This window comes from Acomys russatus, chromosome 16 (assembly GCF_903995435.1).
Source record: "Acomys russatus chromosome 16, mAcoRus1.1, whole genome shotgun sequence".
Taxonomy (NCBI): domain Eukaryota; kingdom Metazoa; phylum Chordata; class Mammalia; order Rodentia; family Muridae; genus Acomys; species Acomys russatus.
The window spans coordinates 28,656,486-28,673,828 of record NC_067152.1 but is presented as its reverse complement, the minus strand read 5'-3'; the positions used below and the strand labels follow the sequence as shown (position 1 = coordinate 28,673,828).

The 17,343-nt window shown below is 52.0% G+C and overlaps 1 protein-coding gene across 1 annotated transcript; it reads right to left on the bottom strand.

Annotated features, from left to right (window-relative positions):
• Nucleotides 1-1,777: 1,777 nt before the first annotated feature.
• Hrob (homologous recombination factor with OB-fold) lies at nucleotides 1,778-16,344 on the bottom strand. The gene is made up of 10 exons (XM_051159023.1): nucleotides 16,333-16,344; nucleotides 15,688-15,738; nucleotides 10,578-11,654; nucleotides 8,745-8,828; nucleotides 7,332-7,472; nucleotides 6,619-6,727; nucleotides 6,328-6,413; nucleotides 5,862-5,987; nucleotides 3,934-4,048; nucleotides 1,778-1,921 (listed from the first exon to the last, which is right to left on the bottom strand). Exons 1-10 carry the CDS (start codon nucleotides 16,342-16,344, stop codon nucleotides 1,860-1,862), a joined length of 1,863 nt encoding a protein of 620 aa, XP_051014980.1. The 3' UTR covers nucleotides 1,778-1,859.
• Nucleotides 16,345-17,343: the final 999 nt, after the last annotated feature.

Genomic DNA, 17,343 nt, shown 5'->3' with positions numbered 1-17,343 from the left:
TGGAGTCTGTAGGCATTCAGTGCAGTAAATAAAAACAATAAAAATAATTCTTAAAAAAAAAAAAAAAAAGCTAATATTTCTCAGATTCACGGAGGTCATCAAAACCAAGGGGAGCCTGGAGGAGTTGAGAGAGGAGGGGCAGGAGGAGAAAGCCAGCACACCTGAGAGAATGCCGAGTGTAGCTAGCAATGATGTAGCAAGCAGTGTTGGTTTATACGGAGATCAGTGGGGCCGCATCACGCCACATGCCTGTGATACCAGCATCACGAGTCAGTCAGGAAGATCATGAGTTCAAGACCAGACTGAGGCATAGAAGTTTGAGGCCAGCCTGAATTCGGTGCTGTGACCCTTTAAAGACACGGATATGTATCATGCCAATGTCAGATGCTAACAGTAGGAGACAACTAAATGTGGAGGATAAGGGAACTGCGCAACACGGTGCGTGTGCGCTGACGGGTTGTTATGTGTGGCGTGTATGGGAGCAGATATGGATATGGGATATCTTTTGTAAAGGCCATCCAGAGTTGTGGGCGCTGAAAACTGAGCCATAGGCACTCCTAGGTGCTGAGCCATCTTCCCAGGCTGGGGAAGTCGTTAGCTGCTTTTCTGCCTTATACCTTGAGAAGGGGTCTCTCTCTGACCCTGCCGTTCCTAGGCAGCCTTGCTAGGCAGTGAGCGCCCTGGGTCTGCCTGCGGCTCTGGGGTCACAGGGTGGATGCCATGCCGTCACACCAAGTCCTCACGTTACCCATGAGTCATTTTCCCAGCCTTGCTTTTGTTCTTTTGTTTTCCTCTGGTCTATACACAACACACACACACACACACACATATCCATACACGTGTGCCTTCAAACACATGAATAAAAGAAAGGATGAGTGACTGTGGAGAGGCTCAGTTGTTATGAGCACTTGTTGAAGAGGCCCTGGGTTCAAATTCATATGGGAGCTCACAACCATTTGTAACTCTAGTCCCAAGGGATCTAAAGCTCTCTTCTGGCCTCAAAGGGCACTAGGCACACTGTTGGTGCACAGACATACAGTCTGGCAGAACACCCAGGGTTTCTCTGTGTAGCCCTAGCTATCTTGGAACTCTCTTTGTAGACCAGGCTGACCTCAAACTCACAGAGATCCACCAGCCTCTGCCTCCAGAGTGCTGAGATTAGAGGTGTGCGCCACCATGCCCAACTAATAAAATAAAATTAAAAAAGAAAAAAGAAAAAAAATGAGAGACAATGGGGAAGGAGGTGACAGAGGTATACATATGTACACACACACACACACACACACACACACACACACACACACACACGCTGGCATGAGTGTCTGTGGCTTGCTCTGCTTTGCTGCTGCCTGTAGGAGAAGGGAGGAGGGGTGGGAAGGAGGGTGGCAGATGAGGAAGAGGAGCTTTATTTCAGAATCAGGTACAACAGCCTACATTCCACCACCACCTTTGTGGGTGCGTCAGCTACAGGCCTTAGGTCACTTTTGCTGCAGTTGTGGCTCCTCAGCTGTCAGGGGACTGAGGAATGAAGGGACAAGGAAACCAGGCCTGAAATCTCTAATGTTAAGATGAGGTGGGAGGATCACACTTATCATGGTGGCCTGAGGACGATGCGCCAGAGCCTTGCTCAGATTTCGGAGATGCCCAGGCCAAAGGAAGTGGTCAAGCCACAGCAGCACACTATCTGGCCCATCACATGGGGGTTTCCAAGGTGGTCATGATCGGGCACTGGACCGTGGGCTTGAGCAGTCCCCGGATGCCCTGGCTTCCTCTCCCTTGGACCTGACCAGATGCACCCAGAGCTTGACTGGGGGCAGCAAGGCTGCCAGCTCATGTGGATGACCTGTCTTGAGACAGCTCTAAGTGCTGGGCTCACAGAAGAAGTCTTCAGGGAGCTCACTCAGGAGTCCATCCAGGTCATCTGCAGAGGGAGGGGACAGGAGGGAACTCAGTGACAATCACACGATTCCAAAGAGCTCAGATCTGAAGTGCCTGCTCTTGAGGAGGGCCTGGGCCTGGCTACCCAGCCAGAAAGGCTCCTCCAGGGCACTCTCCCTAGCTCCCTACAAACACATGCACAGCAGAAGGCAGGATACGATCCCTGGGCCATCTGAGTAGGAGTGGGGAATCCTGGTCTTCAGTGACTTTTCCCCTTCTGTCTATAGGTAATGTTGAGCGAGGATGCTGAGCTTCCCCACTGCAGCTTTCTCATTGGATGGGGGATGTGTGTTCCCCCACCAACAGTTCATCCATCAACCTGGGCTATCAGCTAACAGTGGGGGGAGAGCACCCCAACCCAGGATTGCCTGGGTGGACATGAAGAATGAAAGGAGCCAGGCGTGGTGGCGCACCCCTTTAATCTCAGCTCTCTGGAGGCAGAAGCAGGCAAATCTCTGAGTTCGAGGCCAGCCCGGTCTACAGAGCGAGCTCCAGGATGGGCCAGGGCTACACAGAGAAACCCTGCCTCGGAAAAAACAAACAAAAACAGAACACCCCTCCCCTCAAAAAAAAAAAAAAAAAAAAAAAGAAATGTAAGGGACCATTCCTGGGCTGGCAGGATGGCCCAGCCATTAATTCCAGACCTAACTAGCAGAGGACTGACTCCAACAAGCTTATGGGAAGCTGGAGCCACCACTGACCTCGGGAGTAGTGACTGCTACACTTTTCTGTGAGCAGTGAATGCTGATCGTGTGCTCACTCAGCAACCTTTCTTGAGGCAGCTCAGGGTGGCTGCTGTGGTCAAACCCACTTAACTGAGGGAGCAAACTGTAAAGAGGTGCAGTGACTTGCCCCAGGTGAGCACACTCAGGCTCTACCTGCTGCCAAGTAGAACATGCCACTTCCAGGACAGGGGCGCGGGGGGGGGGGGGTGTCGGAGGCAGACTGTAAACTACACCCAAGAGCCCAGCTCCAGGTCTGGCATGAGCACTGCTGGGAGGAAAGGGAGACGGTAGACTAGGGAGCACTCAAAATTTAATCAACGTGCCCAGCACTGTATTCGGGGCAGGTAGGGCTGTCATTTGCTTACAGCAAGGAAGAAGCTGCCCAATGGGCTGGGCATGGTGGGGCTTGCCTTTGATGCCTGCACTTGGAGGCGAAGGCAGAAGGGCTGCTGTGAGTTTGACGCCAGCTTGGGCTGCACAGTGAGTGCCAGGCCGGCTAGGACTACATAGAAGATTCCATCTCACAAAACCAGAAGCTGCCTCGTGGGAGCTGTGCTCTGACTAGCCGGCTGGAGAAGGCCATGTGGGAGGAGCAGGGTGAAGGTGGGAACTTAGGAACAGCAGGAAGTACATTTCCACCTGCAGCCCCTTAGGGTGGGGTGTGACACGAGCACCTGTATCCACAGCCAACTCTCTTCACTTGAGCTGTGACCACTGGCAGCTTCTGACAAGCAATGGGGTCAGAGGCAGGCTCCTTTAGAAGAGACATACTGGTGTACTGTGAATGTGGTCAGTGTGAGGCCCCTGACCATAAGTCCTCTCCAGGCCGGGCAGGACTGAATTTCTGAAAGCTAAGGAAGTGGCTGGGACTATGAGGGCCCCGCCTGAGGGTAGCTCCACCTAGGCCTCTCGGGTTTGTGTGACTTCCTGGTACTCCTTGGGGAGCCTCTGAGTGCAGGCAGGCTGGAAAATCTGCTTCCAGGATCTGCTCATGAGGACTTGAAATGGGAAATGGGATGCAGACTGTGCTGCGCACCCAGGGGTTGGTGATGTTCCCACTTGCAGCTGGAGGTCCTGCCAGTAAATGGAGGGAGCTACCGACCACGCCTCACGCATTTCACAGGGCTTCTAGCACGCTCAGTGTGATAGCTCTAAGCAGGCGGCAGTCTTGCTGAATGAGACATCCTCTGATTTTGAAAAGTGCTGTGCCAGCCCACACAGTACAGCTGAGTGAGGACAGACGCCCATGCTGAGGGGCCATGTGCCTTACCTGCCTCTGGGAGCTCTTCCTCAGGAGACGTTGCTGGGTTCTGCACTGTTCTGAGGCCCTGTGTGGGCTCGGCAGCCACCTCAGGCTGGAGGCTTCCACAGGAGCTTTCTAGATCCTGAGGACAGTGGATGTGGTTACCAGTGGCCAACACCCCTGAAACTCCTCTACCCAGATGACCTCATGACAAGGACATGGTAAGAGAATGGGGCAGGAGCCAGGGTCACCCAGGGTCACCCAGGCCCAAGTTGAGGGAGAGAAGTCAAACACCTAACACCCCAAACAGCTCTGGGCTGATCTTTCCCAGTTCTATCAGTGTCTAATGACTTAGGGACCACCTAAAGAGGCCCTTTACCAGGGTGGTGAGAGGTTAGCCTGGGGTTAAAAATAAGCTCTTATAGCCAAGTGTGGTGGCACACGCCTTTAATCCCAGCACTCGGGAGGCAGAGGCAGGCAGATCGCTGTGAGTTCGAGGCCAGCCTGGTCTACAAAGTAAGTCCAGGATGGCCAAGGCTACACAGAGAAACCCTGTCTTGAAAAACCAAAAAAAAAAAAAAAAAAAAAAAACTTAAAAAACAAAAAGCAAACAAAGTGAGTCTAGGACAGCCAAGGCTACACAGAGAAATGTTGTCTCGAAAAACAAACAAACAAACAAACAAACAAAAACAAACAAGCTGTTCTGAGGGCCGCAGAGTCGGCTCAGCAGTTAAGATCGCATGTTGCTCTTCCAGAGGATCTAGCTTGAGGCCCAGCACCCACACGGTGCTTCATAACCATCTATATAGCTCCAGTTCCAAGCGATCTGACACCCTCTTCTCACCTCTGCAAGCTCTGAGCACAGACATGGTGCATATAAATACATGCTGGAAAAATACACATAAAATAAAATAAATAAATCCTCAAAAAAAAAACCAAGCAAACAAACAAAAAATCCTACATTAAAGAGAGAGAGAGAGAGAGAGAGAGAGACAGAAGGCAGCTGGTGGTAGCACATGCCTCTAATTCCAGCATTTGGGAGGCGGAGGCAGGTGGATTGCTGTGAGTTTGAGGCCAGCCTGGTCTACAAAGTGAATCCAGGACAGCCAGGGCTGCACAGAGAAACCCTGTCTCAAACCCTGTTCCCCCCAAAAAAAGAGAGAGAAAGGAAGGAAAGGGTTAAGAAAAGCGAAGGTTGGTAGAGGTGAGATGGCTATGAAGGCAGAAAACGGGGTCCATGGAAAAGGGGAGATATTAATAGAAAATCAGTGGTAAATGTTTACAGTGACTGCAGGCCAAGCCCAACATTTGTTCTATAGATGGTACAAGAATGGAGAAAGCACAGGGCTTGCACAAGGGCATAGTAAACATCATTAGCAGAGCCTGGACAAGACCCAGGTCTCCTGCCCCCTCCAGGCCAGGATGCTAAGGGTGGAGTCAGCACTTGCCCCTGCAGACCACCTGGAGCTAGCTTCAGCTCCCACAGACACCAAATGCTTGCCTTAGTTCCTAAAGGGGTACACTCCGGTGCATGCCTAGCAGAGGCCGAGACCAGGAGGGAAGCCTCAGAGCAAGGGACAGCTCACCTGACAGGCCATTTGTACTCCCTGCTCTCTGTGTTGCCACCTGGCGCAGATGCGACCCTCTATCATCTTCTGCCACCACCCCCAGGGGGCCCTCACCCTGGTTCTCAAGTGACTGCTAACTTCTCAGATGATCAAGCCTGCCACCAGACATCCAGGGATCACCAGGAAGCCAGCTGCTCTTCCAGGTATTGTTGCTCAGCCGGCTGGCAGGCGACTGAAACGGGCGTCAGAGAGACTCCTGTTCCCAAAGGCACCTCTTTACCTCAGGGAAACTGTCTCCTTTACACCTTTGCCTTCAGGGATGAGAAAGAAATGAGAGAAACCAGGCAGGACAGCTCTGCCAGTCACCATCTCTCCTGTCCCTCTTACCTTGGGCAAGGGCTGAGGTGGCTGGAGGAAGTCCCTGTCCCCAGAGTCTGGGCTGTAAATATGGAGCAGATTATTGGGCGTCACGTTGAGGTAGTGGTTTCTGAGGGAAGGAGAGAATACTCCGACCTGGAGTTAGGAAACGGGGTCAGTGTCTGGAGGGAGCAGGGCGCTGTGGGATGACCATCAGGCGCCAGCTTTGCTTTGCTTCCTGTCCTTGGTACCAAGCTCACGCATTCACTCCTGCCTTAGGTTTGTGCCACAACAGAACCACTTGCACGCCAAGTACAACTCTCCATGCCGAATTACCCATGAAGAGCGGAGCAGCTCGCTGGCCAGAGGCCTGCCCTCAGCTCCAGGAAACCAGGGCCCGGCTTCTCCTTAGTTGGCAATGGAGGGAAGGCAGGCAGCCAAGCAAGGCCAAACTGGGGAGGAGCCCCCTCAGCAGGTCCCTTCTGGAACTCTCTACCTGCTTCAGCAGCAGCACCGAGCCGGGCTTCAGCTCATTTTGGTGTGTCTCCAGAAGTACCCTGTGCACTGTTCCCAGCATCTCTCCTGCAAAAAACCACAAGGCCTCCACCTCAGGGTTCACTAGGTCTCCACCTCAGGGGTCACTAGGCCTCCACCTCAGGGGTCACAAGGCCTCCACCTCAGGGGTCACAAGGCCTCTACCTCAGGGGTTAAGGGCACGGCAAAGCGTCTGAGCCCTTGTCTGGGAAGGGAGGTCACTCCTAAGACACTCCCAGGACCCACTCCTTACCTGTGGGGTCCTTAAAAACCGCACTGGCATCCATTGTGCTCCGAGTCAGGGACTTGATCATCACCGCCATGTTGGGGACCTTGTTCTTGGGGAGCTGCTTGAGGGCTGCCTGCTTACAAGGAAAGGCATTCACTGAGCTTGCCATGCCCACACAGAACTCCCCACGGGCAGCCCCGCGGATGGTGACAGCCTTCCTTTGTGTCAGGCCAAGGTGGCTGGAAGGGCATGCTCTGCTCCCTGTAGAAGCCGAAGCTGGCAGGCCACAGGCAAGGATCTGCTGACGCATGTACCAACGTGTGCCTGTACACGAGAGAGCACTAGGGAACTCTCAGGGGGCCGGACAGGGGGCTTAATCTCTACTTCTCGACTTGGTACCTGGAAGTGGGCCGACTCTCTGCTCAAAACTGTGATATGGTAGAAACGTACAATCCAAGCTGCCCTCCAGGGACAGGACTAGGGTAAGAGGTAGCAGATGCCTGTCTGGCTCCGTGGCGCACACCTGTAATCCCAGCACTTGGGAGGCAGAGGCAGGCGGCTCTCTGTGAGTTCGAGCCCAGCCTGGTCTACAAAGTGAGCCCAGGACAGCCAAGGCTACACAGAGAAACCCTGTCTTGAAAAGCAAAACAAAGCAAAACAAAACAAAAGGCAAGCGGTGGCAGATGGCCTCTTCTGGAGGTGGAGCAGGCAGTAGTCTCCCATCTCAGGCCCCTTACCTTGCGCATCACCATCACGATACTGTAGGTATAGAGAAAGCACATTGGGTCTCTCTCGTCCAGGTTCAGAGAAGATTTCATGCTGAGCCAGGGCCCTCGCCCAAAATCTTCTTCCACCGATCCCTGGGAACTAGTAACAATCTGGTAGCACAGAGCAGAGCAGAGAGGAGCCTGCATTAGTGGATCTGCCCTGAGAAGGATCCCTGACTGGAGCAGGCCAGACAGGCGGGAGAGAAACAGTGAATTCCCTGGAACCCGGGGGGGGGGGGGGGGGGGGGGGGGGGGTGGCGGAACGGGATGGGACCCCGGGGGCCTCTGCATTACCGTAACAAACAGGAAGTGGCACGTGAAACGTGGCTGCATCCTGCATCTTTCACTAATTACAGTGAAGCAATAGGGTACCCATTCTCTTATCTTTATAAAGATTTATTTACTGATTTTACGGGTATGTATGTGGGTTTTAGTGGATGTACACATGTGCATGCAGATGCTTGGAAAGGCCTGGGGAGGGCGCTGGGTTGCCTGCAGCTGGAGTTGCAGGCAGCAGGTGTGAGGCACCTGGTGTGGGTGCTGGGAGCTGCACAAAGATTCACCACAAAAGCCGCAACGGCTCTTAACTGCTAGCCACCTCTCAAGCCCCATGCATCTGTCTTGTAATTGTCTGCAAGTTTTAGGAGTAGGGGCTCCTGGGTATAATTATCGGCTCATAGGGTATCATAGCCATTTTAAATCCAGTCACATTTTATCTGATGCCCCTGCTTTGACTCCACACCGTTCCTGCCAGGTTTGGACCTGGAGTGGACGGGCAGCCCTGGGGAGCTGCAGCAAAAAGTAAGAGGGTGAGAATTGAATAAAAGCAAAGGTGGGTCTGAAGACAGTGAGTCAACTAGAGCCCCAGGAGGGAGGGAAGCTGGCCCTACCCACTGAAAGAGAACCTCCTGAAGACAAGATGTGGGCGGATCCTTCCCAGCTCAGCTTCCAGAAACCCAAGAGGGTTCCCAAGATACCATCTCATAAGACTTATTACACTCTCATCCCTAGGGAAAGGTGCAGCTAGCTGGGCCCATCGTTCTCAGATGGAAGAGAAGCTTGGGCCGTGGCCTCACTCTCTGTCCATAAGCTGCTGCCTCCCCCAGCTGTTTTCTCCACCTGCCCGTTGGTATAGGCCTAGCAGTATCACCTGAGGCATACAAGGATGCTCCTCACCTTTTTTTTTTTTTCCAGAGACAGGGTTTCTCTGTGTAGCCTTGGCTGTCCTGGACTCACTTTGTAGGCCAGGCTAGCCTCGAACTCACAGAGATCCACCTGCCTCTGCCTCCCGAGTGCTGGGATTACAGGTGGCGACCACCACCCGGCTTGCCCCTCACTTTCAAATGCTGCCCAAGAAGTGAAGATTTACATAAAGGAAGTTACCTCAGTCTGGAACTTAGCCAGAGCACCGTGAGTCGGTGTCTGGGGTGTGGAAACCATGATCTCCTCCAGATTCTCCCCGCTATGCTAAGAGGGGAGAGAAGGTGAGAGCAAGCTCAGCAGCTGTTATTTACAAGTACAGCGGCTTGTCTGGGTTACATAATGAGTTCAGGAAACGATCAGGGGCAATTAGCACATATTACATCGCCGCTAACAGTCTCAAGAGCCTCACTGGGAGTTAAAAAAAGACACTTGGGGGATCAGTTTAGGAATGTAAGGAAACCGGAGCTGGTTCAGGAGCAAAGCCCAGCGCCACCCGAAGGAGGCAGTGACCCAAATCGAGGGGGTTCTCGGGAAAGAGCAGAGCACCCCTTGGGGCCCTCTGTAACAGCAAGGATTGTGTCAATCCCCTCAGCAGAAGAGAAGATACCCACTGCGACCAGACAGAGCCCCAGGGCCTAGTTACCTGGGTCCTAACTCTAAACTACTTTGAGGGGCCGTATCCCTCCACCGCCACCGACTGCTAGACTCCACAGGACTGCTTCTCGTCCAACCCCCGGGGCTTCCTCATGTCAGGCCCCCAATGCCAGCCACAGTGAAGTGTTCTGTGACCTCTGAAAACACCCACTCCTAACCAAGTGTGGTGGCGCACGCCTTTAATGCCAGCACTCGGGAGGCAGAGGAAGACAGGTCGCTGTGAGTTTGAGGCCAGCCTGGTCTACAAAGTGAGTCTAGGACAGCCAAGGCTACACAGAGAAAACCTGTCTCAAAACAAAAACAAAAACAAAAAAAAAACAAAAAACAAAAACAACAACAACAAAAACAAAAACCCTCCACCTGCTCTTGAGCCTCTGTCTTCCCATTGCTGGACCAAGCCCCACAGTCTCCATGCTCACCTTTATCCTCCTAGCCACCTATCCAAAGCCACTGAGCAAGGTGAGGCAGAGCCGGTGTGTCCCCAGGAGCCAGGGAGACACCCCTACTCACAGTGCATCCTTTGTACATAATCACTCATCGTCCCCACCTACATGGTCCACTATGCTGCAAGCTCCTTCTCAGTTCTAAATGAGCTGCCCAATACCTACCTCTTGGCTAATAGCAAATAGACACTCAACAAGCACACTGAAACCACGAGGTTATGTCTCTCAAGCACTGTTGCATAGGTAGATTTTCTTTCTTTCTTCCTCCTTCTTCTTTTTTTTTTTTTTTTTTGTTTTTCGAAGCAGGGTCTCTCTGTGTAGCCTTGGCTGTCCTGGGCTCACTTTGTAGACCAGGCTGACCTCGAACTCACAGAGATCTGTCTGCCTCTACCTCCTGAGTGCTGGCATTAAAGGTGTGCGCCACCACCACCCAGCTTTATTATTTATACGGTATTCTGCCTGCATGTGTGCAGAAGAGAGCACTGGATCTCTTTATAGATGGTTGTGAGCCACCATGTGGTTGCTGGGAATTGAACTCAGGACCTTTGGAAGAGCAGCCAGTGCTCCTAACCTCTGAGCCATCTCTCCAGGCCCCTTTTTGTTTTGAGACAGGGTTTTTCTGTGTAGCCTTGGCTGTCCTGAACTCACTTTGTAGACCAGGCTGACCTCGAACTCACAGAGATCCACCTGCCTCTGCCTCCTGGGTGCTAGGAGAAAACACACTACATCCTACCATCAGGAATCTTTTCATCTCACCAGAGTTAGGATTGCAAGCTCAGATGCCTGAGCCATCTCTCCAGACCTTGTAAACCCTTTCTCCCCACTTCTTGCCTGTCTTCTGGCAAAGGAGATATTCTAAGTCTAGACCACTGTTTCTTTCCCTGGATCCTAGTGTCCCGGAAAGCCGGTCACTCACCTGGTGAGGAAGGACTCCTGCTGGGCCGGGGAATCGGCGGGTTTTAGGTCGCATGGAGGGGCAGGAGGGCTGCTGGGGTATCCGGCTGGTAGCGGTGACAAGTTGGACCAGGCGGTTGGTGACTATAGGTGTCTGAAGAGCTGGCTGAGGAGAAGGGGCAGAAGTACTTCTCGGGGTGCTGGCAGGGGAATTGACAGAAGATCCTGGGGCTCGAGAGGGCCAGGGCCCCTGACGGACTACGGAAGAGCTGCAGTGGGGACGTTCAGGTGCAGGAAAACGGGGTTTGTCGCTTGGCCAAGCTCTGGGAGACTGAAACGGCTGAGCACACAAATGAGTCTGGGGGGTGTTTTGAATGGTCCTTCCAGCTACTTGGAGAGGCTGAGGTGCGGCAATGGCGGAGCCTCTTTGACGAGAAGCTGAAACTGCAGAGGCGGCTGGGACAGGAAAGCTGCCTGCCGCTCCAGGTCTCAAGGAAGGCCATGGACTCCTACAGTGGACAATGGCCCCCTTCTGGGAAGATGCACTCAGATCAGCTACTCGGGCCTTTTTCGCCAATACTGGACCCTTGTGGTGCTGAGCAGGCAGGATTTGGGTGGCTCCACCATCAACTCCAAGGTCTAGCTCCAAGGCAGCTCCCTCCAGCTCCATGCTTGCCAGGGCCCTGTCAAACTCATCTTGCTCAGGCGCTTCAAAGCCACCAATGCCCTCACAACGGCTCTCAAAGATAAAGCCAGAGTGTGCGGCTGAGGGCTGGGGTCCCGATGACCCTTGGAGTATGTTTTCAGTCAGGGTCCTTCTTTGCTGACTGCCCTCACTGCTGCTAGAAACCGAGACAGGTCTTGGGGACATGGGTCCCACACAAGGTGGATCCCTGATGGTCTGGGGCACACTGGGAGTAGGGGGACAGAGTCCTGGGACTAATGGGCTGGAAGAAAGCGGGTATGATGGCAAGGGAAGTGAGGATTGTGCCTGCAGAGTCTCCCGTGGTCTGGACGAGACCGCTGGCAGGTGGGCAGCATTCCCAGGCAGCTCACTAGCAAAGCGGTGCTCTGTGTTCTCCAAAGCAGATAAGAAATCCTACAAAGAAACAGAGAGAGCGGGGCCTTTGCATCAGGGGTTTGTTTGCTCATTGCTTGAGGCAGTATCTCACATAGCTCAGACTGGCCCTTGCTGAACTTGCCAGGTAGCTGAGGATGACCTTGAACTCTTGACCCCTCTGTTTCCACCTCCCAAGTGCTGGGATTACAAACCAGTGCTACCATACTCAGCAGGGTCTCAGCATCTGGGAATTTAAAACTGCTTCCAAATAAATAAATGCAAAACCTTCTACTTTTACTGCTTAAGCACACAGTATGTATGTGTGCAGACACACACTTATGCAAGAGACCAAGACATGAGAGGCAAGGATAGCGTCTCTCCCTACTTACAATCTACCTATGGGCCAGGGGGCCAGTAGGCTTCTGTCAGAGGCGTTCTAAGGCTGTATTTTCAGGTAGTTACTCTCTCCTCAGTCTCCAGGAGGAGGCAGACTGGGAAAGCAACAGGAAAAGCATTCCAGGGCACCAAGAAGCCAAAGGCAGCTCGCAAGGTCACATATGCATCTGAAGGAGATGGGCTAGTGTTTGGCCAGGACTGTGGGCAGCTACCTTGTTGGCCATGCAGCCTGTCCCTAGTGCCTTCCCTACCTCCAACCGTGCACACTCCCACCCACAGCCTTCAGTGAGACAGAGAGCCTCTGGATCCAGGCAAACAGACAGGAGTTAAATATAGCTTCTCAGGCAAGTTAAATTAAGTATGGATTGCATCTGGGAAGCAAGGTGAGATTGACACCTTGGAGAGCAACAGACCCATTCTGAGGGTGTTCTGAGTCAGAACTGCTGATTAAGTGACGGGAAGGAACTAGCCACCCCCCAGCCCCCGGCGCTGCTCTGGGTTGTCTGGGCTACAGAAAGGTTTTTCCTGCTTTAGCTGTGTATCAAGGGTCCCACACTCCAGCAACAACTGGGGCCACAATCATAACGCTGATCAGAACGGTAGGACCCTGGTCACCCTACAGCTCGATGGTCCCTTTTTCTCCCAGAGAGATGACACTTAGCTGTAACATCGTCTACCTTGGGAAACAAGAAAGAGACAGGCCTGCCATTTCCAACGAACAAAAATGTAAACAGTCCGAGTCATTCCTTCTAATTCCATTATTACTCTGGCAGTTCTACCGTCACCTGCTAAGACCCAAGAGGGTCCCTTTCATAGTTGCTTTTCAGTCTCTAATGACATATCCCCAGAACTGAAAGTTAAAGACAGGGACACATCTTGACAAAAGCTGCTAATGCTGGGCAAAAACCCACAATGAAGATGGGTGTTGACGGGACACGCAAATAATTCCATCAGTGAAGACCAGGAGTTTAGGGTTATCCTCAGCCACACAGCAATTCTGGGGTCAGCCCAAGCTAACCGAGAGACCCTGTCTCATTAAAAACAAAAGTGAATTTCTGTGAGTTCGAGGCCAGCCTGGTCTACAAAGTGAGTTCCAGGACAGCCAGGGCTACACAGAGAAATCCTGTCTTGAAAAAACACACACACAAACAAAACAAAACAAAACAGAAAAGGTTGGTAACTGAATAATTTGTGAACACAAAGACCAACTTGCTATATGACAAGAGCAAGAGACACTTGAAACTTCACTGGGTGTCAGGTGCCACTCAACTATTTTATTAGACTACTCTGGTGGGGCGTGGTGGCACACCAGCATCCGGAAGCCAGAGGCAGGCGGATCTCTGTGAGTTCCAGGCCAACCTGGTCTACAAAGAGAGTCCAGGACAATCAGGGCTACACAGAGAAACCCTGTCTTGAAAAACAAAGCAAAACCAACTAGACTCCTCTGAGAATTGTTACAATGGCCCTATGGATACGTACAGAATCTGTACCTTAAGGATGCAGACTCTGAGGCTTGTTGAGGCTGGAGAGATGGCTCAGTGGTTCGGGGCTCTTACTACTCTTCCAAAGGACCGGAGTTCGGATCCCAGCACTCAAGTCCAGTGACTCACAACCATCTGTTACTCCAGCCCCAGGGCATCCGGTGCCCTCTTCTGACTGGCACATGAACATGCAGTGTACACACACAGACACACACACACACACACACATATAAATACACACATAAAATAAAAATTAAAAGAAGAAGAACCTGAGACTTGGACTGGTCAAGAACTCAGGCTAGGACCCACCTGGGCCCTTATCCTACACCATTTGTTTAGGAGAGGAACGGCGAAGCAAAAGCAGCAGTGGAAACTTTTAATCCCAGCATGCACTCAGGAAGCAGAGGCAGGCAAGCCAAGGTAGAAATGTCAAGTATAGAACATTATGACGCGGGGATCTGGGCCCAGGTATTCTGCTCAAACTATGGCACCAGCCAAGGACAATATGTGCAGTAAACTTCGAACCCCTACCCAGATCTAGCCAATGGACAGGACATTCTCCAGAGCTGAGTGGAGAGTCGGGACTGACTTTCACACGTTCTCTGGTGCCTCATATTTGACCATGTCCCCTGGATGGGGAGGCCTGGTGGGACTCAGAGGAAGGATAACAGGTTACCAAGAAGAGACTTGATACCCTATGAGCATATACAGGGGGAGGAGGTCCCCCTCAGTCACAGTCATGGGGGCGGGAGGTAAGGGGAAAATGGGAGGGAGGGAGGAATGGGAGGGTACAAGGGATGGGATAACAATTGAGGTGTAATATGAATAAATTAATAAAATATATTAAAAAAAAAAAAAAGAAATGTCAAATGTCCTAGATGACACTATATCCACTGTTTCTGAATAGGAAGATAGCCAGAGATTAGTCTGGCAGTCTCTAGTTGCATTTTAAAATACCACTGTAGCCAGGTATAGTGTCACATGGCTGCACTCCCAGCACTCTGGAGGTTGAGGCAGGAGCCAGCCTTTACTACGCAGAGAGACCCTATCTCAAACAAACAAACAAACAAAGAGCAACAACAACCAATCCAGCAACACCTCTTTGGAAGGGCTCCAGATGTGGCTCCATGCTTTGATCAGCAGCACCATGAAAGGAAAGGCAAGACTCCTGTTGGAAACGGCCCAGGAGGGCCACGGAACGAAGGGCTCTGCCCTGGTTCTCACGGCCAGTAGGCGACTTAATTGAAATTCCCCTGCGAGAAATTCTCACTGAACTGGTGCGGGGTAAAGCTTCCACAAGGGCGATTCCAACATGCCGACTTTTTTTTTTTTATTAATTTATTCATATTACATCTCGATTGTTAGCCCTTCCCCTGTTTCCTCCCATTCCTCCCTTCCTCCCACTTCTCCCCTCCCCTATGTCTGTGATTGAGGGCGACCTCCTCCCCCTATATATGCTCTCCAACATGCCGACTTTGTAGCTCGGCTCATCTCTTATCATCTGAGAAGGAAGCGTGCGTGATGCAGAACAAATGCCCTTCACAGCAGAGAGGAGAAAGTGGGAGGCCAGAGAAGACAGCAATCTGTCCCGGCTGCCACTGGGTGCCCTCAGGTCGCAAGCCATCCAGCTACCTTGCCTCGTCTCTTCCTCCCGGATTCTGGCTCTCCATAAACTCTCCTCCCACCTCAGGTATGCTATTATAAAAAGCGAATGAAACCACCCTGGGGACGGCTCCCAGAAAGGCCTTCATAATTAAAAACACCACAGTTACAATTAGGGAGCTAATTTGTTTTTGTTTGTTTTCTTCTTTTGAGACAGAATCTCCAGTGGCCCACGACTAGCTTTGAATCCTCTACGCAGTAGAGAGAGGGTGGCCTGAAGCTCTGATCCTTTTGCCTCCACCTAGCAAACGCTGGAATTACAGGCACACCTTACGTACCTGGTTTTATTCAGAGCTTCGAGACTGAGGTCAGGGCTCCGGGATAAGCCGGAACCTGTACCCACTCACACACACTCCCAGCCTTTTTGTTTGTTTTGTTCGAGACAGAGTCTCTCTCTACACAGCCCTGGCTGTCCTGGAACTTGCTATGTAGACCAGGCTACCCTCGAACTCACAGAGAACTGCCTGATGGGAACGCTCCAGAGGTTCTGAACTGGGGTGTTTTGCCACCTCTGATCACTAACATTTCCCTACCTCATCTTCAAACTCTTCTTCCACAGCAAACAGTTTCTGAAAACTACACATCTGAAAGAGAAAACAAAAACGATTAAGGCTGGAGGAGAGACTCTGCCAGAACATTCTGCATTCACTAACTCTTTTCCCCAGCTCTAACAAGACTATCTCAAGTATACTTTTTTCTGGTTTGTGTTTGGCCAGTACTGGAGGAGGAAAAAGATGAAATTCGACTTAGCTAAAGACTTAAAAAAATACTTTCAGGTTAAAAAAATACACACACACACACACACATATATGTATATAAAATCATTGCTGGGTGTGGTGGCGCACACGCCTTTAATGCCAGCACTCAGGAGGCAGAGGCAGGCAGATTGCTTTGAGTTCAAGGCTAGCCTGGTCTACAAAGTGAGTCCAGGACAGCCAGGGTGACACAGAACTCCAAAAACATTATATATTATCTATCATCTATCATAATAACTCCTAGAAAGGGGAGGATGAGACTAACCCAAGCTGGCCTCAAACTTATTATGTTGATGAAGGTCATTTTCGACTCTTAAAAGTTATTAATTTAGCGGGAGTGGGGGGTGGGCACCAGGTCAGAAGGCAACTTGAGGAAGTCAGTCCTTCCACGACGCGGGTCCTAGGGATGGAACTCAGCTTCACCTGCTCCGCCATCTCCCCAGCCTCTGACCTTGACCTCTTGATCCTTTCACTTCCCAAGAGAACCGCCTCTGGAGGCCAGGCCTGAGGATTTTGTAACAGTATCCAAAAGGTTTGTCCAACACAAGAAACGACCATAAATCCTGGCATGGAAACTCCTCTTTCTGAGAATCAACCCAGTGATTTCTTTCTACAGAAGTCCAAAACCCAGCCGGTCGGTCGGTGGTGGCGCACGCCTTTAATCCCAGCACTCGGGAGGCAGAGGCAGGCGGATCCCGGTGAGTTCGAGGACAGCCTGGTCTACAAAGTGCGCGCCTGTCTGCGGGAGGGTGTCTGTAGGTCTGTCTCTCTGTCGGGGGAGGGTCCTTTCGCAAGGTTTCCTGCACTTGCCCTTCCAGACTAGAACTCAGGTCTGCAGACTACCCCAAGTCCCTCCCAGACAGATCCACCCTAGCAGATTAAAAGAGCATGGAGCCCAAACCTGGAGTCTGGCTTCCCCACCGCTGGGAGTCCCCGCCCCCCGCAGCCCCTTCCACAGGCGGCATTACCATGACGACTGCCGTGGGCGCAGGCGGGTGGATTAGCCCGGCCGGATCAGACTCAAGCTCCAACTCGGCCCAGATGTAAGTGAGGACTACGGCCGCCCGTACCCATGGAGCAGGGTCGAGAAAAGCATCTTTAACACAGCAGGAGAAACTGAGAGAAGGCCTCCAAGAGCCTAAGAGTATGCGCCCCGGGGCAGCAAATCGAAGCTGCCGCCACAATAGTGGCTCCGCCCTCTTAAAGGGGAGGCTCCATTTTTATCCTGCCGACACAAGCACGTCTCCCTCTGGTCTTCCGCCTCAGCCTTAAAGGGAAAACTAATGGGCTCTCGGTCGCCCCCAAGTGGTCCCTCGGGTCCAGTTGGCTACCATTTGGGGAAATCTGGGACACCCTAATCTTATTCCCCTTTCTTTTGTGTCGAGCACACTAGTGACTGGTGATTTGAGAATGACTTCACCCTCATCAGAACTC